The following is a 21,863-nucleotide window of genomic DNA, read 5'->3' as shown; positions in this document are numbered from 1 at the left end:
CGTGTTCTTTTTATTATGCAGTAATAATAACTACAGGCTGGTTTCTCCTTACTTCCAGTCTTCTCTTTGGCAGCCCAAACATTACCAAGAGGGGAAGCAAAAAAAAGTTTTACAGGTAGATGCTGCTTTTAGAGTAAACACAAGGGAGAGTCACTGGTTCTAAAACCATTAGATGAATTAGTTAAGGGTATGATTCAAATAAAGTAGCACTGCAGACAGAAGTAAGCACTTAGTAAGGTGTAAGTATATAGTGTGTATATATAAGGTATACAAGTATATAACATATATACTGTATACTTTATATATATTTATACTATCTGTAAGGTATAGATCTTAGTAAGGTACTTAAATGTGACTGTTTTATACCCTTTAAATTCCCATTTTAAATTTGATTTCTCTCTGAAATAGACCCTTTCTTTTGGAAGCAAGAAACATAGTGTCTGTGTACAGACACGCAATGAGGCAATTTACTATGTTGGAGAACAGAGAAGCAGAGTCGAATTTCCGGTTTTCATATAGCCTAGTACTGCTTACTTTGGATCTCTGATACAAAGATTGAGGTGTAAACCTCCAAATTTCAGAAAATGGTTTTTACAAAGGTTCTGTCAGTTTGCCACCATTGCAATAACCCAAAAGTATCAACATTTGACAGAATATCTCTTATAATGAATATCTAGTGGAAGAACTGTCCGTACTGATCACTTTTCTGTTTTCTTTCATTACAGCTCCTGTGAAGAATCTTAGAACATTGCCTAAATATGACAAGTTGTGGGTAGGGTGGACTGCTCCTAACAGTTACGTTCTTAAATATGTGATCGAATGGTGTCTGGTGTCCAACCGCTCAGACTGTATCATAGAATGGCAGATTGCACAAGGAGATGTTCAAGGAATAGACTTAAAAGGTATTCAGCTCGTAAGTGTACAGAAGTTTTACAGTGGGATACTGTAAAAACCTAGTGAGTATTCTCAAGGTGAAGAACATCCTCATGCTGATTAGAGTTTTGTGGTAGAACAGGAAACTGAGTTAGTGCTGAGAGGGTTTCTTTTAGTTTATCGTGAGTATATTTTTGTCAAACACATAACTGTATCTGATCTTTCATTTTGAAATTTATATCATGTAACAGCAAGGGGTTTTATCTGCATTTTGGTTTTAGTCTTTTCATTCTTGGAAGCCATTAAAATAGGGAACAGGCTTAGTTCCTTCAAAATCAAACTCTCTGATCCTTCTTCAGTTCAAATATTGAAACTTGATCAGCTTTACTGTTCTTTTCAGATTAAGATCAGTAACTCAAATCAATAATTTTGGGAGCTAGTGCTGCAGACAGATAAAGGCTTTTTATTTCAAATAAATTAGAAAAAGACCCTGACTTCTTTGAAGTCTGTTTATTAAATTTAACATTCAAATGTGAATTCAGTTCCTTTAGTTAATATTTTGGAGCAATATGTCAATGAGCTCTAGAAAATACTCAGCTACATTAGATACAGAAAACACTCAGAAGTCTGTTGTATCTGAAGTAAATGAGAAGGATGGTGAGCAATTTGACTGTCTGTGAATAAACAACACCTTTTAAATTCCTTTTATTAGGTATAAAGCCGTTCAAGTGTTACTTGATAACTGTGTACCCTCTATATGCTGATGGTCAGGGAAGTGGACTGTCTGTGAAGGCTTATCTGAAGCAAGATCGTAAGTACAAAATCATCATCTTGGAGCACATACACTGACCTTTTTGACAAAAAAATGAGGCCTTTGCTTTAATGTGGACTACGTGGTGAAAAAGTCTAATACTTCTGCCATAATTGATCTAGTCTCTTCTAGTCTCTTCTGTTCATATCCATTCTGCTTATTTACAGTATTTAGGAGTTAAATAGATGTCTATGACTGATGCTTTCTGTTTTTCCGACCTTTATCAGATAATTTGACATGAGTTTATTTTATTGGTATAGTGATATTTATATGCTGATTTATTTTAAATTTCACATATAAAACCAAGACTAATTAACTTCAGTTGAAGATTTCATGTGATGTGGTGATTATTCTTTTTCATATCTGTTTTCCTGAAGGTTTCTTTTTTAAAACATCTTTGTAGTTTTTATATTGTCGGAAAACAGTGCTTTCCAAAAGAGTTAGTCCAACTATTCAATTGAAGTTTTTATGCAGTAGCAGCTCAGTGCTCGTTGATACACTTGCTTCTGTGGATGCAAGGCTGCCGAACAGGAACTAATCTTCATCTGCCATTACAGGTCCTTCGAAAGGACCTACTGTTCAGACAAAAAAAGTAGGAAAAGCTGAAGTTGTTTTGACATGGAACCATCTCACAGTGGATGAACAAAATGGATTTATCAGAAATTACACCATACTTTACAAAACTATTGATGGAAATGAAACAGGTACCAAAAAACAGAAGTGGTTTGTGGCATTGAAGTGTTTAATCCGTCTCTTTCCTAACATTTGTTTCTGGAAAAAAAAGATAAAGAATCAAGTGTGGTTGACAATCTCTTCTGATAACATAAAGCTGATGTCTGGGTCATAGTTCTCCATCTAGAACAGAAAAGTCCCAGCAGAGAATTCAGAACATTCAGTCTGTGTATAGCAGGGTACTGTGTTTAGTTTCTGAAAGCTGATTTGTGGATATTGTGCTCCCATATTTCTGTCTAAATACAGAATGAGGTGGTGGTATATCAAGATGATGATAGACTGTTCCAAGATATAAAAGGAGTTGACTGCATTTAACTATGATAAAACCTTAAAAAAGGGGGATGGGGAGGAGTTTATTAGTCCTTCTGGAGCTATAGATCACTATAGTAACTGATATAAATAATTTTGTTTTAAGTACATCTTAGTTTTCTGTAATGTATATGACCTGCAGGCATAAGACAGGGAGCTAGCACTATCAAAATTTCCTTCCTAGATTTGCTTAAATTAGGAGGGCCGAGTACTTATGCATACTCTGTCTTATATTTAACCATGGGTTTTTTTCTAGTCAGTAACCAGCTATTTCTAGTTAGCTATGTGTTTGGCTTACTAGCCACCTTTAAGCCTCAACTTTACTACTAGTTTAGTTTATTGGCCCATTCTGGGGAAAAAAATCTCAGGAGAAATTAAACTAAATATAAAATTTAAAACATTTAAACAGAAACAAATGAATCTCAGCATTTCTTGTACAGGTTTGTAGTCTTTCTGTGTGTTGTGTTTTCTGTACAACCACACATTCTGCTAAAACTGTCTTGTATATCTGAAGTCTTGAATGTCTTAATGCTGCTGGTTTTTTGGAGATCTAATAAATGTTACAGAAAACTAGTATAAATTTCTCTCTCTCTTCAGTTGTGACAGTGGATCCTTCCAAAACAGAGTATACCCTTTCCTCTCTAACCAGTGACACACTGTATACTGTGCGGATGATGGCATCCACAGATAATGGAAGCAGGAGTGGTCCTGATTTCACATTTACCACACAAAAATTTGGTAAGGAACAGTGGCAAGTGTCCTAAATAGCTCTTCTTATGTTGTCAAGCATGCTGATTTCGATGTGTTTTGTGTATACTTTAGGTTATAGTATTGTTTTGCCCTGACTTTTCATGAGTCATTAGGATTTACTCAGTGTACTTGTCTCTTCTGGTGTCCAGTGGCACCTACCCTGGTCAGAGTCTTTGTTTTAATCTGAAGATAGGTTGTCCTTTATTACCCTGATTCAGGTATCTTAAGAAGCTGCAGACAGGTGTGCTTGGATCTTGATCTGCTGATGTAGGTTCTAGTCAGCATATGCCATTCTTACAGCCCTTCCTCAGGTTCTGCATTCTCCTTCATATTACTATTAAAGTTTGCTACAGTTCTCTACAGAGACTCATTTTGAATAATTAAATTTTAATAGTTAAATTTATTGTATATTCAGCTTTAGAGTGCTTCTTATTTGTAATGGTCAGAGCAACATTATTAACTGAATTTAGTTGTGGAAGATACTTCTTTAGATTTAGCAGAGGTATTATTTTCTGTATAGTGTTGCTCTTCCCTAAGGTTTACTTAAGAGTATATATGACATTGGAAGGAATACATAATAGTAATGCAAACTTAAGTGTTTGCAGGCAGAGGTTATTTTCATGTACAGAATAAACTGATGGATGAGTAGTTACTTCGCTTACGTTACTTATTTGACCACAGCAGCCAACAGGCCACTGAAACTCCTGGATGCAGATAAATTGAAATAGACGTTACTGTCATACCTGCCCAAACTGCAAAATTATTTGCTCTGTCAGTATTACAACTTCTAGATCAACCCATGTTTTTCGTTGATGCAAGGCATTATATTGTTAGGACAGAGCTCTTCATGTTTTCACCAATAAATAGGCTCTTTTCCTTCTGAATGTGAAGCTTGAGACTTGAGTGTTGAAGGTGTGTTCCGTTTCAGGTTTTCCCTGATCTACTGCTGAGTTCCTTAAATGTCAAAGTGGGCTATAACTGCTTCTCTTCATCTTCTTCAGGGAAAGGAGAAATAGAAGCCATAGTTGTACCTGTGTGTCTAGCATTCCTGCTGATTGTGCTCCTTGCAGTTCTGTTTTGCTTCAACAAACGTGACTTGTAAGTATAAATGAAATCTTTCTCTTATACTTCCTATATTTCTGAGCATAACAGAAATGTGAGTTCAATACCAGACAAGTAAGTATTCTGCAGGTAGTTCAGAAAAAAAAATGTAAACCACACATACACTGATTGGCATTAAAAACTTTTGTGTTTTCCTTGAGAAATCAGGGCCTCTTCTGATATTTATTTCTTACTGTTAACTGCACACATACGAAATGTTCCGTGGCTCAATCCTGTAAGTAAATTCCTGCTTTTCTTGCTAGAGTTGGTTAGGATTAGGTTTGTTAGGTTTTGATCAGGGTATACTGTCTGTGTTTTCTCAGTCATCATGAGTGGAATGATGGTCCCTAGTTTGTGAAACACAGGAGGTCTATTTGTTAGCTCTACTTGGGCTATTTAATTACAGTGTTAACAAATATTAGGCTTTACAGGCAAAAAAAAAGTTAGGCAGACATCTTGATCTACCTTGTATAACCTCAGTCAAATTCTGTGTCTGTTTACTGTCTTCTGGGAAACAATCTGCCTGTTCCCTCACCCCACAGCTCTTGTCTGTGGCTTTAACCAGAATGGCATTGCTGCAGTGTTTCCCTTGGCAAGGAGTAGCCACCTCTCTGATGTCACCAGTCAACTTCCCTTCTTTCTAATTAAAGACAGCATTTTATGTCCTTTTCTTTCTGGCATCCCTGCTGCTCCTAAAATCCGTCTTAATGGACATTAGTTGAAAAGCACATCTTGCAATGTTCTTCATAGTTCTCCTAGAGAGGATCTGTTATTGGAGCCTGTTTATAAAGAGCAGGATAGATGCATCAGGTTCAAAGTTGGTTTGTTTGGGGGGGATGTATGAGCAGAAACTCCTGTTGTTAAGTGACAGTACATTCTTAAACTTTAAAGCTACAAAGCAAGTTTTTCTTCAGTATTTTCACTTTACTTTTAACTGTGAAGTTATCTTAGAATTTCACCTGTGATATTCATAGTTATCTTCATGAAGCAAGAGTGTATTTTTATACTGACATGCATCGTAGACTCTACCTAAGTAATTTCTCTGTAGATTCTGGAGTGCTATAAATTTGAAAGTCTCTTGCTGACTGTTACCATTTGTTGTTTTGCCTTATGTTGGATGGCTGCATCTGTGTGGAGGAATTAAATGCAGTGCTATGTTTTGCTGAGTAGTATGACTTCACACAAGGAAGTAAAGTATCATAGAAAGCGTTCATATTTGGAAATAAATATTCTTGCAAAATTGCTGTGTAAAGGAGTGGAGTCCTGGATTATGCTGTACTTGCTATGAACATGAGAATTTGGGGAGTGCATCTTGTAACATTTCTGGTTTTAATCCTTTGCAGAATTAAAAAGCATATCTGGCCTATAGTACCTGATCCATCCAAGAGCAACATTGCTCAGTGGTCTCCTCAAGTTCCAGCTAAGGTAGTACTCACCTTTCTGCATTCTGTATCTTCCTAGTTCGCAAGGTTCCAGATAAACTAACCAATGGGAGTTTCCTGTCTTCTAGCACACATGGATTTCAAGGAAAAACCTGGATGTTAAGTTTCATTGACATTGTGATACAATGTGGTTAAAAGACTTTATTGCATCAGTAGATTCAGCATTAGAAATACATTGTTAATTAGATTCAGTTTACTAGTTGGAAGGGCCAAGTCCTAATTTACTTATTAACTAAACAATTCATGATTCCCATTATTAAAACCCTGGAGTGACTTGTTTCCACAGTTCACTCATGAATGAGAGTGAAAACTGCAAAGAGTTTCTCATGGATGAGAAGACAGCAGCAAAATTTATGCCCTGTGTGGGGTGAATGAGATAGCAAATTCTGTTCAACAAATTTTGACTAACTTCTGTGAAGTGCTGTGATGTTGAATACATTATTTGAAGTAATGTATGGTTCCTGTGCTGTATAGCAAATGGTTCTATGCTTACAGCTCTTAAGGATAATTAAATGAGAGCAAAGCTTGCCCACACATCCACTATGATTTTAAAGTAGCTGCATAATTAAGACTTTGCATTGGAAACAAGGCTATGTTCTTTATCATTTAACAGATACTTTGGAGATATTGCCAGATTTAGTAAAGATAAAACTTATATGAAGAGATTGAAAGCTATTAGAGAATAAAATTCAGATATTTAATGAGGCTGGATTTTTTTAACATGACCTTCCTCTTAGGCAATGTACATCTTTCTTTCAGCATAACTTTAGTTCCAAAGATCAGATGTACCCAGAGGGCAGCTTTACAGATGTAAGCGTCGTAGAAATAGAAGCTGATGACAAGAAGTCTTTTTCAGAACAAGATTTAAAACCCTTTGACTTATTTAAAAAAGAAAAAAGTACTTCAGAAGGGCACAGCAGTGGTATTGGAGGATCCTCCTGTATGTCTTCTCCTAGGCAAAGTGTCTCTGACAGCGATGATGGTGAAACGGCACAAAACACTGCAAGCACGGTACAGTATTCAACTGTAGTTCTTAATGGCTACAGAGATCAAACTCCTGTACAAGTCTTTTCAAGGTCTGAGTCAACTCAGCCACTGCTTGATTCAGAAGAGAGGTCAGAGGATCACGCTGGAGGAGATGACAGTACAGCACAGAGGCAGCAGTATTTCAGACAAAATAGTGGTCAGGATGAAACCAACAGAGACAGACCATGCTTTGACAGAACAAAGCAAATTACTCATGCTAATGAGGGGGATCTTGTTGGATTTGTACAACTGCAGATCTCAGGTCAGAGTTCACAGCCATTGGGCCTTGGGATAGAAAAAAATACCCAGGAAGCTGCTCTATCAAATGTTTTTCAGGCAAGTACTGAAGGACAAACTGTGAGACCTGAAACAGTGGAAGAAACTGCCCTGTCAGTTGATGAGATGCCAAAAAGTTACCTTCCACAGACTGTGAGACAAGGGGGCTATATGCCTCAGTGAGAGAAGAGACTGGCTCTGTTTAGGCCTTCATTAGTGCCTGTTCACATTTCCCCCTGTGTCTCTGATAAATTAAGCTAGGTATTTTTATCTGAATGCAGATAGAAATATTGAAATTAAGATTAATTTGACAAAGTACAATAGGGACTGTGTTTTTGTGGAAAATTTGCAGTTCAGACCTACTGGAGACTTACTTTTATGCACTACATAAAATCTTATTTCTAGATAGCTGAACAAGCCTTTGTGCTATATTGGGGTTTTTGTGTCTTTTCATACCAGAATTTCACATGAATGAAAAGGGCAAGTTTTAATTAATCACATCAGCCAATAGAAGAAGTACTTCACCTCCTAGAAGAAGTACTTTGATTTGTGACAGTGTACAAGCCTAAAAAGCCAACTCCAGTTGTGCAGAGCACCTTTGTGCACCAGTAAGACTGAAGCTTAGTACTCTGACATGGAATACTTGTGTCATATACTTTTCAATAACTTGTTTGACTTATTGAATTTTGACTTGGCCCAGTGCCTTAATTTTCAGCTTACCAGACATTCAAATCATGTTCATCCCTGTTTAAAAATTATAAAAATTAAATATAACTTGTGGTGTGCAAAGAGGAAAACAACAAGATTGCTTGAATCTGAATGCTACCACTATTAGCTGATATTTTATCTACATTTAGATGTGTATACAAATTAACTATATAATAATTTGGCCTAAAAAATGTGCCTTGCAACTTGATGCATGGCAATTCAGTCTCATGTTCAAAAATTTAAAAATCAGGTGACACCACTGATTAACATTTGCTTAAATCATTTTGTATCCCAGTCACTGTCTGATTCTACAATATCTCTTTCGTCATATGTCTTTGTTTAATAAGTGCACCTTTGCTGTATACAGCTTGAGAGGCAAGTAACAAGCTTTTACCATTTTTCTAATACCTCAGGAGAAGGGGAATATGACCTTCTTCCTGATTGACTACAATCATTAGTGTGCTGTAGCCTCACTGCTAATACTGCAGGACCTTCTTGAAACTGAAAGAAGCCAAAGCATTAAAATCATTGACACTCTTGAAACTAAAACCAAAACCTGAATTTGAACTTTGGTAGAATATATCTATTAGCAATCACGAGCCACAAATAACACTTAGATGGTTGTTAAAATTCCTTACTTTTTTCTTAATGTCTCACTTTTTTCCTGCTCATATAGTTTTCAATATTTGAAAAAGCTGCATTTCTTGGAAACTGTCTCTACCAGTGACAGTAATTTAATTTTTAAGAAAAATTAAATTACGTGACAATGAACCCCTTTTCCAGTGATAATCAGAAATTGTATGGCACTCCTAAAGATTTTTTTTGAATTATTTTTAAGCCTAACTTAGACTAGTCAGCTTTCTAATCTGACACTAATAAAACTTTATTTCAAAACACTAAATGCTGTGTTGTGAGAATAAAACAAATGTTTTATTTCTCCTTCAACAAAAGAACTATATATTTAAGACCACCTGAAACCTTTTGTGCTGTGACCTCTGGTACTGCTGTTCTGCAGAGCACTTGATAAAGGCCCTGGAAAGGCACGTGTCAGTGTCATTTCATCTTCTCTTGTCCTTGTCTGACAGCTTGCATGGAAGGGTGGGTGTACATATAAATGTCCACGTGTCTTTTGCTTCTGTTACAAAGAAATTCAGTGAAAGAGTAAATTCATAAGATTATCTCTTTAAGACTGGTATATTTAAAACAGATAAAGAATGCAGAACCTTTAACGTTTCAGTATTCCACAGTTCCTTTCTCCTGACAGTATTTTTCTGTATCTGGGCACTTTTTTTTAAACTGAAAGGCTATGTTGCAGCTTACTGTAATTACACCTTTCATCAGACTGTTCCCCTTCCTTTTCACCCCACTGCACCTCAGCACCTTCAAACTCCCTCACAAAGGGCAAAGGTATAATGAAAACTCTGCTGTCATGAGGCAGCAGAGACCATCCTCCATTTTTTAAGAGGTTTAAGGAACATTTCTTTGTCGGAACACGTTCCTCTTGGAAAGAAATAGCAGTTACTTTAGTGGGGGATGGGTTGTCTTCTCTATGCAAACTTTACAGTGACTGAAGAAACCACAAGTAAAAGGGAAGGTCTCTGTTGAGCAGTGTATGTGCTTATTAGAACTGCCCAGGAGCCACAGCCGTTTAATCCATCTTCTCATTTCTGAAATATTGTAGGCCACAACCTGGCTATGTAGCCTAAACACTGCTTCAAAGGTCTGATGTTTTCAAAAACATACTCATGATTTTTTTGTGATCCAAGGATGCTAGCTTTTGATAGCATTTGTTATTTGAGGGAGAATGTCAGTTATTCCTTACGTTGATAGTTGCCTTTCTGTTAAAGAGGAAGGCATTCTATCCTCAGTTGCTGTTAATCATGGACCATTGCTAATGAACATCAAGAGATTCTCATTTTTAAAAGTCTGTGCTAACAAGAGTTCTGGCCTGTCAGTTCTGATATTTTTCTGATGTTTATGGGCCAGTGGTAATAAACTAAGAATTGTGCAGGAGTGGATCCTAGAGAGAGTTCTGGCTGGCAGTTATATGCTCTAACTTGAGCTTGTGCATTTATCTAAGGCTAAAATACTAAAGGCTAAGCAGGAGATCCTGGTGAGTGAACAGCTTTGAGAAGCCACAATACATATAAATAACAGGTTTACAGCTAGTTCATAAACCTATGTGCCAAATATATCATGCAATGTTCAGGGTTTAACTTGATTTTGTACTTAGGACTGTAAAAATCTAATTGTATCTAACAATTGGATACAGATTTTTAAGAGTATCTGTAGCATAACTATAGCAATCAACTGAAATTTTCTGAAACTTGGGCCTAACATAGTAATTAAAAAGTTTTCTCACCCTCTGACTAATGGCTGTGGTGTACTTTACAAAATAAAGGCATTATTAAAGTAAAATCACACTTCAGTGTAGACACTTTTACCCATCTTGATTTCCTGGACTGGAATTTTTCAGGTAAGGGTGGAAGAATAGTTGTAAAGACTATTAATTTGGTGGCAGGACAGGGATGCTAGTAGAAATATGAAGTATTTTCCTGTATTAGCATATTTGAAAAATCTCGTACATGCAGGCTGGCTAAGGCTCCCCTGTTTACAATGGAGTAAGTAGCTCTGTTGTGGTGGTGCTGTTAGACCAGAAGGTGATTATGGTTTCTGGAGCGTGTTGGTCCACTTTCAGGGCAGTTAGTCTAGAAATATCCACTCCCTCTGTAGTGAAAGTCTTGGGACTGTTTCATACACCCTACAATAGAAAACTGCGCTGCCTGTTAGGCCTTAACATGGCAGTGCAAAGCACAGCAGAGCAGAAATTTTTCTAAACTTTGTTCTGGAGAGCTTTGTGTCAAGTATGTGCTAGGTTGTGCTACAGGAGCCTAGCAAAAGCTGGAAGCAGCTTTGGCCCTGGGAGGATGAGGGAGTTTGCATGCAAAGGCTGAGGCCCATTCTTGGGCACTGGAGAAGCCCCATGACCTCAGGTGGGGTTTGGAGCTTCAGCTCTGACTGTAAATCGTGAGCATTGCCAGGCGATTAAAAGTTACATTTAGTATGCCCAGTATGTGGGAATCACATGCTGATTTAAATTCAGTAACTGAGCTTGTTTAATTAGTGCCAGGTCTTGAATATCCAAGACCCACATCAGTATGTGCTGCTATGATATAGACTTCTTAGTGGGATCTGAAACTCCAAAGACTGTCAGAATGTTAATAGTCTGCCCCACTCCAGGACATAGGCATTTTACACTGTATTTTATGTACATTAAATGGGACTAACTACACTAGTTTATTTCCCCTTATTAGACAGTGGTTGTGACTGAGATTAACTGTTATTTGGACACATTCCTTTAACTATGTTAAAAAGTTCTCTTGACTGATCATTAATCCTTGTAACCTCTTGTCTGTCTGCAAGGATGGATACATATAGCCATTTTAAATTCCAGAAGTTGCTTTTAGTGTTATTCAGAAAAAGTTTATGTGAAAAATATTGAGTCTTTTGTCATGAAACAGCTGTTAGGGAGTGAAGGCCAAGCTCAGAGTCTCCAGCTTTGCTGTTGATCCAGAAAACTGCAGTAAAGTGGAGGTGTAAGTGCAAAAGCCTGGAGAAGTTTGAAATTAAATATCTTGAATTGGACTCACAAATTCCCATTTCTCTTCCTTTAAAGTGAAAACATCAGTTACAAAAAAAAAAGCTGAAATGCATGTATATTCGCTATCACTGTTGTTTCCTTTGTAGTACTTGTGCAATCTGAGCCATTCCTGAAAATGAAAGCAGTGCTGACATCATGCACAAGGATGCATTTCTAAGGCCACCAGATTTGATAAAACAAACTTAAAAATAATGACAAAGAGCCAGATTTCAACAACTGTCCACTTGCCCCCCTCTTAACTGTAGTGCAGAGAGAGGGTGGGCAGCAAGTACCTCCCAGAATGCAGCCTTAGCTAGTACTTGTATTTATTTGCAAAGACAACCTTGAAGGGGATATATGCAATAACATCATTGCTACTCTGCAGAAGCACACTTCTGTAACAATAGATGAAAAACACTTATGGCACAACTGTTGACTAATGGCTGGAAAGCTCCACATCCTCCTGCTCAGCCTAAAGTGTCAGCTGTTCTCCGGTGATAATGGCTGTGATAGATGAGCATTCTCTGCAGTGTTGAAACTGATAACACCTATCACTTTTTGTCATCAAAGCACATTTGTTAATGGATCCAGTCAACTTGCCGTGCTTTTTTTAACACACCAGTTTTGTTTACAGTGTCATATATAGCCTGACACTTTGATACAGCCAGGGATGTCTGGTAACCAATTGCTTTTATTTGGGGATAAGGAGTTACTGGTCATCCAATTTGCTGTGCCAATATATACATCTAGGTAAGCAGAGGTGTGTGACACAGGAACAGATATACCAACAAGGAAAGTGCCTTGATGCTGGATTGGATGGCTAGTGAATGTAAACATTAAGTTAAATTTTACTATGTACTTTAAGTAAGTATGGCTGATTAAGCTAGTGGTAATTTGAATGCCAGCTTTAAAGGGCTTGCGTACTCCAGCCAGAGGTTAAACTTGTAAATTGCTGCGTAAGCTGTCTCTGTATGGAAATGTGTTTTAATACTAGTTCACTGTCTTCATTCTTTTGCAAGCTGCATGCGTATTGTCATATAAAATCTGCTTTTTACAATTTATTTTATGGTCAGTTTCGAGTGTCTTCCTCTTTGTTACTTGACTGAGCCTGAATATTGCATTTCTATAGTACATAATACACAGAAAGAAAACAAAACAAAATTCCATACGTACCTTGTGTCCTGGAGTCAGTGTTTTGTGAGGCTGACTTAAATAGTAACCAAGAAAGGAGAAGAGTCTGGGTCACTACCTCATAGGCAATAAACGGAGAGACATGACCATGAGATACCACGATAAAAGGCTACCTTTGCACATGTGGGCATGTTCATCAGCAGGTGAATAGCCTTTAGTCCTGCCTTTGTAATTGCTCCCGGAAATAGAAGTATTGCTGTCTACCCCCACAGACTCATTTCCAAGAAAAGCGTCACAGAGCCGGCTATGTCTGACATTGCTCTCAGTACTAAAAAAGCAGAGGTGGACCTTCAAAGGCTGGTCACCTTCCCAAAAGGCTTCAAGGTGGGGGCAGCTGGGGAAAGATAGCATCCCATTCCTGGCTGAAACTCTCATTTGAACAGACAGACTCAGACCTGTGTGACACTGAGGGAGCGTGGCGATGGGCGTGTTACGTTTCACCAGAAATTATTGCTGCCACAGAAGAGCCAGCTGAGGCACATCATGTACCTCAACACTTTGGTGGTATTAGGCACAAATAAAACACTAGACTCCTTTTCCAAAATGTTAGTTTAGAGTACAGTAGTTCACTTACCACTGATTCACATAAGGCCCCTCAAGCTTCTACAGAGACATTTTTTTGTGTGTCCTCCTCCCCTGCACTCAGCTGATTGAGCATTAGTGTGGTTGTGCTTCACAACTGCAGGACAAACTGTGCACAGAAGAGGAGGCAGCAGCTGTGTCTTTACAGACTTCTTCCCTGCTGCCAGAGCAATACTGAAAACACATACTTGTGCAGTGTACACATTTGAATGCCAGAAGCAGCCAGGTTCCTGGAAACAGTTCTCCACTCTCCATGGCAGAGGCCAGCAGAGTCTGCTACGGAGGAGCAGGGGAAGTGCCTAACCCTGAGCTAGCCTTGGAGTAGCCAGGATGGTCACTGAGAGCAACACAGCACAACAGCCTCAGGATGGTGCACAGGAGCCCTGCCAACCCTGCACACTTCCAGGGCAAGGCGGTGGGAGGGTGGCTGGGGGATTACTGCTTTGTCCTGACCACTGACCATCACAGTAACATTGAGTCTCTCTGCAAAAGCATCTTCTGTGCATTTTCCAGACATTTGTGATATTAGTGGCAAAGTGATCCAGTGCCTTTCTGACTTCCCAGCAGTCTCCATCTACCATGAAATAACTAGCAGAGCCAAAATATTCCTCGCACTCCCTACAAAATAGCTAGGAATTTCCTGGTGCAGCCAGGGAGGCTCTGAGCACTGATGACTCAACTAGGAGATGCAGGATGACTTTCAAAGCAAGTTAATCTGACTCCAGGCTCGCCTGGAAAATGAAAATATGCTGTGCACTGGGGTACCAGGCATTACCCTGGTTTCCCCTTTACGGTAATGCCTGAGTCACGCAGTGAGATTGGGCAGGAAGCTGGGTCAGGGGCCAGCAGCATGTTTCAGTAAGGGGACAGCCCTGCAGGAGCCACCACCCAGCTCCAGCAGCACTCAGCCAGTCCTCAGGTACCACCAGCACAGCCCATTACCGAGTGCACAGTGATATGGGGCAGGTTTTGAGCACCAGAATCCCAAGAAAAGCTCCTTAGAGAATGCTCTTCAGGGCTGCAAGTGCCTGGAGCACTCATTACTGCCAGGATGCAGCTAAGCAGCAGACACAAGCCAGCATCGTTAACTGGGGCCAGTGAGAGAGCACTGTGGTATTGGGACAGTGGACTGGAGCCTGGGGATCTCCTGGGAACCAGGCATGCTACAGATCCACTGCTTTCAGGAGCATAGCACGGCCCCAATCCTGGCCTCTCGGGGCATTTCTGGGAGGCGGACCAGCTAGGCCCCAGCACTCAACAGCCTGTTCAAGCCTCCAGGACCATGCCAAGAGATGGCAGCACATGTTTCTTGTAATAGTCAGACAGGCTGACTGCTCCAGTAACTGTGTTTTTTTAATATTTATTTTCTGACAGTTTAGCAAGTCCCCTTGGCTATTCTTCCTCTCCATTTGTCAGCAAAAGCTGTTATGTTCTTCCATCACCTGCATTCCTGAGTGGGATAATAAATCTCAGCCCAATGGGCAGGCTCAGCACCTGCCTGCTGCCAGGCAGGTCACAATTCCATAGCCCACTTGGCACACCATCCCCTTGGATGGGGCCACACAATAGCCAATCCACATGAAACAGGCCCAGATTACTGTTTCCTTGTCCCCATGGGCTGATGAATATGCTGGGGTTCGCTGATAGGAAGGCTGTTCTCATGCACTTCAACACCTTGAATCAGCACCCTGCTCTGCCCAGATAAGTAATCACCACTGACCCAAGCAATTGGCAAAAAGCACAGGACTCATGAAGACCATTTCTGGACCAGACCTGTGGCAGTAAAACTCTTCCTGCTTGAACAGATGCAGCTTTTTCCCGTGTTTGGAGAAGATGCGTCATTGGCGAAAGAACATGTGCCTGGCTACATGTGCACCAAAGAGCCATGGGGACCACCCCTCTGTGCACATTGCCTCTCTCCACCACCACTGCAGCACTCTGCTATGGATGAGGCAAGGGTGCTGTTTTGGTACTAAGACAAACTTCCCTAAATGGGGTCACTGTAATAAACTTTAAAGCACATTCTGATCACACTTTATCATGGATTACATGAAGCTTCCAGTGTTCAGGCAGACACCTGAAGAGGCTGCCTCTTCCCCTCCCCACCTTGTTCTCCCAGACACAAGTACTTGCTGATAGCCCAGCACAAAAGCAGATGCCTCGAGAGCCTGCTCAGGACATGGCTCTTTCAGCATGTACCCATTATGCTCCATTTGCTGCATATGTTTTTATTCCTCTGCTGGATATCTTCCTGAAACTATTAATGTTCCTGCATGTGTCAGAAAGCCTTTCCATTTTATTTATAGAAATTAATTCCATTTAGATAGGTAATGCATCTGTAAATAAAAGCAAATTGAATCATTACATGAGTATCAGCCTTTAAAATTAGCCTAAATGCAATGCAGAAAAAAGGTCAGACTATGGGAGTGCAGCATGTGAAGTAATTTAAATAAAAATGTCAACATAGAAACACCAAAAATTAACAAACACTGATAGAGTACAAACTCCTTTAAAGGCATTGAAACTGAGACTCAACCACAAAAGCTGGAATTAACAGAGATATCTCACACAACACATGGTTCCAGAGAGAAACTCAAGTTAGATGGCCATATCATTAAAAAAAAAATCAGTCCTTACCAGAGTAAACCTCAGTGGTGGAAGCAGAAGAACTACAAACTGGAGACAATGCATCCAAGAATTTATCTGAGGACATGGCAACAAAAAACAACTGTCACCACAAACCAAGTAGAGGCACATGAGAGATTTTCCCTGCACACCTATGCTCCTATCCATATTAGATACAGCCTTGCCAGCTCACTTTCACTGAGAAGTGAGCTACCTCACCCCTAAATTCAGATCAGGAACTATGTCTACAAACTAGCAGACCTGCTAATAAATCCAAGGCTTAGGTAATTTTACAGCAACTTGTTTGGTAGTTTTGCATTTAGACATTCACACAAACCAATGGCACGAGGAAATTATTTTTCCCTAGGGACTTGGAGCTAGGGAAGTGGGTGGGTTTCACAAGGAGGGTGAAAAGGGATGTGGGCAAAGGATGGGGTCACCTCTATTTGAGATCAAGCATATGTTCTCCCTCTCACCACAGTGTATCAGGAGACATAGTGCACAGCTTATATCCAGGATCATGCTTTACTTTATAAAGACAGTACTTATAAATAGAAAACCAGCCCTATGTGCTGGAAGAAAGGCAAAAATTAGCGAAATCTAAACTCCTGCACATTCATTTTCATCCAAAATGATTCAACGCTCCCCTGCTTCCTTCCTCATGGAGATCAGATGGTGGGAAACCTTGATAGGCTCATAAACTGTAGAAACTCTTCATCAGAAGTGTAAAAGCAATTAAGACCTCCTGAAAATAAAAGCAAAAGCACAAGAGAAATATAGTCCCTAAAGGCAAGCAAAAGCCTAGGCCTCTTTGTGAGTCAAGCTATCAAACAAAAAAAAAATCACTGGACATGAAAGCAAATGCGTGGAGGATGTTAGGAGTAGGTGTAAGGTCATGGGAGACAGAATCAGGCAGCAAAGGCAGCAAGCCATGAAGGCAAATGGATATGAGCTTTTCTGGGCAGTATGCTAGTTACAAAAAAGCTTTACATTAAAAGCAAAGACACTATCCCCCACTGTTTAAATCTTCCTGTGTTCAGAGGATTTAAAAACACATTTTGTAAATAGAAATATCTGTAGCTTATAAACTACTGATGCTGGCATAAATTCCAACCACTAGAAGAAAGCAAAAAACAACCAAACAGGAAAAGCAAAGAAAAACTGAAACCCCTCTCTAGCGAGGAAGGATGCCGAAACAGAAACCAGTACACTGTTGAAAGCTTAACACAAACAATATTTATTACCAAGAGGTGACCAACAAAATGAAAAACCGAGAGAGGAAGGAGGAGGAAAATAAGCCCTCAGTACGACTCCCCCTCTCACTCAGATGTTGCTTACAAAGTTTTCTTACTGATCCCAGAATGCCTAGAATTCCCCGTAGCAGAAGCTGCATTCTCGGAGAGTCGGCAGGCTCACAAGATGGCGGGCGTTACCGCAAAAGGCAACATTGTCCTTTGATGTGAAGCTTGTGTACCCCCCCTAGCATGAGCTCTCTGCTTTCTATACAATTAATTGGTGACGTCTACCTGGGCAGGTGTGGCCAGCACCACCCAGCTGGCATCTCTTCTGCGCACGCGCGGGTACTCTGGGACTTCTGCGCACGTGCGTGCTGCACCTCAGCAGGTCTTTCCTAAAAGAGTCTGGGGGCTTACTTCATCCTCCTCCTCTTCAACTTCTCCTTCAAATGCCCTTGGAGGGTTATCAACCAATAGCGAGGTACCAATTAACTATAGTTTATACAAGATGCTCCCTTCAAGGATGAAATTCTAGTTTATCGGTGCTTGTTTTCTCATAACTTGGCAGGAAAGGAATAGATTCTCACAGGTGGATGGACCAACCACAGACCAAAATAGCAGCATTTAATTAAGTATGAATACACCCCTCCCAGCTCAAACCCCTTCAGCCAACTCTTTCAGACAACAGAGTCCATGCCCAGACTTAGAAGATACGGACTATAAGAAGATTCACTTCAGATTTGTGCTGTGCTCGTTTGGTAGAATTAAGAAATTTCTTGCATTCTCTTATTTTAGGACATAATTTGCCATAGTTACATTTTAGAAAGCCTTTCATGCTCTTTTGTTTTAGAATAAAACGCTTGGTTTAGTTCACTGATGTTCTAAGTGGGCATCCCAGAGCATTAACCCCGATTATAATCTTATGCCCATTGTTTCTGAAATCCCTGGATTGCATCTTTCCATGATTATGAAATATGTTACTTCTGCATCAAACTCCATTAGACATACAGTTTGTATGTCATGTAATGATGAAAATTCTGCAGAAGTTAGCCTTGGCTAAGTTAGTACTGCTCTCTGAGGCCAGCAATGACAAACCCAGGAGTGTAAATAAGGCTGCTTTTCTAAGGAATAACTACTCTGAAACTTCAGTTCTATCAGGTCATACACTGAAACCTAGTCAAAACTAGTTTGCTCAGCAGCTTTCTGCTCAGCGTAGAGCTAAGCAGTGTGTGAAAATCAAGAGGATCTAAGAGACAGAAAAAAATACTGGCAGCAGACATTCAAACTCAAAAATATTGGCCTCATTACTCAATAGGACTAGTCAATGTTAAAACAGCACTTTTAAAATACAAACCACAATATTACAACATAGTTTCTTTGACAACTTGAAGTGGGAAGCACAAGCCCACTGCAGCCTTAGATGGACAGTTCTGTTACTGAGCACCCATTGGGCTGCAGAAACTCTCCCCCAGCCAGTGAGTGGTGGGGTAACCTCCACCCTCTTCCACGCTCCCAAAGCTCACTCAAACAACCTGAATAACTGAGGACCCTGGGAATGGACATTACTAATCTGTAATTGGGGCAACTCAGGTTAGCCTCTGCCCTGGAGTACAAATCTCTCAGACAAACTTAGATACATGACTGGTTTGAAACTGTGCCCCTTTCTGTCTGAGTAAAGCATTTTCTACACATGTATTGTCTTTTAAGAGCTGAAGGAATTAGGGCATAGGAATGGGCAGCATGAGAATTATAACTCTGTTTACTTTTCAAATATCCTGTTAGAATACTGTTAGGAGAATAAATCTACACCATACATATGCACATCTGTTTCTGTTCTTGTTTTGATATTCTTAAAAATAACTATTTTTAAGAAATCTTATTTCACAGAAGAACATGTTAGTCAAACATCTGTTCCCATTTTTGGATTGTCACTCTTCATGTTCATGTTCTGAGTTTAAAAGACCTAGATAAAAGAGTAGTTTTGAATTCAATAGCGAGGCAGCAGTGAAATGACTACTTACTCTTAGGAAATAGGGCAAACAAAATAATCATTGGAAAGCCCAGGAAAAGAAGTGGCAAATTAGTCCAAATTCACTAGAATAATTGCATTTTTGTGAAATGCTGAAAAAATAATTTCTGCAAAGTAGAAGAAAACTGAAAGATATAAAGGATGAATATGATACTATTTTGCTCAGAGTCACCCTTCTAAGTTATCAGACTGGGAAGTACAACATGTACACGCGAAAGGTACAATTAGTATTTTGTAACAAATATGCCTAATAAACATTATGACTAAGAACAGTTCGTGCTACAAAAAGAGTGCTTAATTTTTTTTTTGTTGGCTCCATTTACAAATGTCATCCTTTGCATACAGGACATATAAATTCCTTCAGTTATGCTTTACTTTTGAGCCGAGAGTAGCACATTTTCTGGTAAATAACCCTACTACAGGAACGCCATAAGACCACTGTATATTTTACTTTTGTCCTGCCAGGAGGTATAAGAGGCTGCTAGTAACAACCTGAACTTGCAATAATCCCATATACTTATTGGCTCAAGACTTGCCTACACTGAGAATATGCCCTGCTCTCTGCTATCAGTATGCCAAACATTAACACAGAGCAGCAGAACAAACCTTTCACTATCTTTGCAGTAGATTTGATACAAGAGCAAAGCAACTCAGACATTAGCTTAAATTAGAACTCATTTCATGTGTTTACAAGCAAGTTTTATATAGCCTTAAAAAAATTACGGTATATAAGTTCTATGTGTTATTTCCAAGTGACCTTTAGCAGAATATCTTATCTGGCTATTTCAGAATACTGCTAGTAAAAGATAAATTATTGAATAAATATTCACAAATAACCTCTTCCAATTCTAAGGAGAGTGACTTTTTTTATTAAAATCACTGTTTTGTGTGACCACTGAGATTTAGAATTCCATTTCTTGTTACATTCACAACTTCCCAAATATTGTGCTGTTGAATCTTCAATTTTTGTATTTTGACATCAAGATTACCAAAGCTAAAATCTTACAACCTAATGTGTGGAAACCCCTGTTATAACAAAGCCCTCTCACTCAAATTCATCAAGGGAGATTTTAAAATTAAAACCTGAGATTTCTTTGAAGTAGAGTTGGAATTGATTTGTTATCTTTTTTTTGTAATATTTCTAATCCCTGATAGCATAAGGGCAAAGGATTTGGTACCATTCAACTTCAAAAAGTCACCAGCCAAAACCTCACTTTCATGACCCCATCACATTGAGTGCACCACAGTTCGTCAGAGGCTGCACAGAACATGATCTCTGGCATTTGTTCCACCCAGCCTTTCAGTGTCATTTTCAGCTATTCAGAGTATGATAGATGGCCCAATATTAATATCCTAAGATCTTTGTCAGCATAGATCTACTCAACTTATCTGTGAGTGTTGCCTTGCCTACCACAGCTGCAATCACTAGTAATTTAAAGTTACTATCTTACTATTATCTTAGCAATTATCTGTAGCATGGGAGCACCTACACTGTAGTTCTGGACTTGAGCCTCCATGTATCTGAAGCTTCTTGATCATCCAGACTGCTTGAGTGTTGGTTTGCACTGAATAGTGAATGGAGGGAGCCAGTCACCTCATCACATGGGAAACTCAGATGTGAAATCAATGCATACTCTTAAAACCTCTCTTCCCTGCAGGACATGTTCCCATGGGATTCTTCCAAGAAGACCCCTAAATAGGCTAAGTTGGCTTTCCGGAAATCCATGGTTAAAATCTTACTTGCTTAGATCCTTCTTCATAGGCTTCCTATCCTTCAGCAGATGAACATCCCCACCCAAACTGGTGTAATCTGCAAACTGACTGAGGGTGCACTCAATCCCCTTGTACAGATCATTAATAAAAACATTAAATAAGACTGGCCCCAATACTGATCCCTGGGGAACACTACTAGTGACCAGCTGCCAGCTGTATGTAACTCCATTCATCACCACTCTCTGAGCCTGTCCAGCCAGATAGTTTTTACCCAGGAAAGACTGCACCTGTCCAGTTTCTCCAGGAGAATGCCATGGGAAACACAGTCAGCAGCTTTACTGAAGTCAGGAAGACAACATCTATAGCCTTTTCATCATCCACCAAACATTTCACCCAATCGTAGAAGGTCAAGCAGGACCTGCCTTTCCTAAACCCCTGCTGGCTGGGTTATTTATTATAAATCAATGTTTCAGGAACAGAAAGAGACAACCATGTTACCTGTAATGAAATACATCTTGTGGCAAGATAAACACTAAATAGCACCAGCTAGGTCAGATGCCTTGCCAGTCCATCTACAGCAGGTGTCGTCTGAGCAGCAATCACATAATTTATCAGTGCATGCTCCTGACCAACTGAGTGCTAACCAGAGTAAGGAAGCTTCCATATTTTCACTGCTTTAACCACTGACATTCTTTTTTCCCCTCTATATGGGCAATTGTAAAGGGCACGAAAAACACAGAGATATGACAGGTTATGCAGTATGGAAAATTTGCCAATAAGAAGGCACTCAGTTATATCAAAAAGCTTGACAAATTCCTGC

The 21,863-nt window shown here is 39.5% G+C and overlaps 1 protein-coding gene across 1 annotated transcript in view; it reads left to right on the top strand.

The window, feature by feature from the left end:
- The window catches only part of IL6ST (interleukin 6 signal transducer), a 30,555-nt gene extending 20,104 nt beyond the window's left edge, over window positions 1-10,451 (top strand). Inside the window, exons 10-16 of the mRNA XM_027709319.1 lie at window positions 726-902; window positions 1,586-1,684; window positions 2,242-2,388; window positions 3,323-3,463; window positions 4,477-4,573; window positions 5,920-6,001; window positions 6,778-10,451. Coding sequence (XP_027565120.1) covers window positions 726-902; window positions 1,586-1,684; window positions 2,242-2,388; window positions 3,323-3,463; window positions 4,477-4,573; window positions 5,920-6,001; window positions 6,778-7,503 — 1,469 coding nt within the window. The 3' untranslated portion in view covers window positions 7,504-10,451. The remainder of the gene's footprint in view (window positions 1-725; window positions 903-1,585; window positions 1,685-2,241; window positions 2,389-3,322; window positions 3,464-4,476; window positions 4,574-5,919; window positions 6,002-6,777) is intronic.
- Window positions 10,452-21,863: the final 11,412 nt, after the last annotated feature.

The sequence above is a fragment of the Neopelma chrysocephalum genome, unplaced genomic scaffold, assembly GCF_003984885.1.
Source record: "Neopelma chrysocephalum unplaced genomic scaffold, ASM398488v2 Primary Assembly neopelma1_96770, whole genome shotgun sequence".
Taxonomy (NCBI): domain Eukaryota; kingdom Metazoa; phylum Chordata; class Aves; order Passeriformes; family Pipridae; genus Neopelma; species Neopelma chrysocephalum.
Note: the sequence above shows the minus strand (reverse complement) of the source record. Positions and strands in the feature narration are given on the sequence as shown.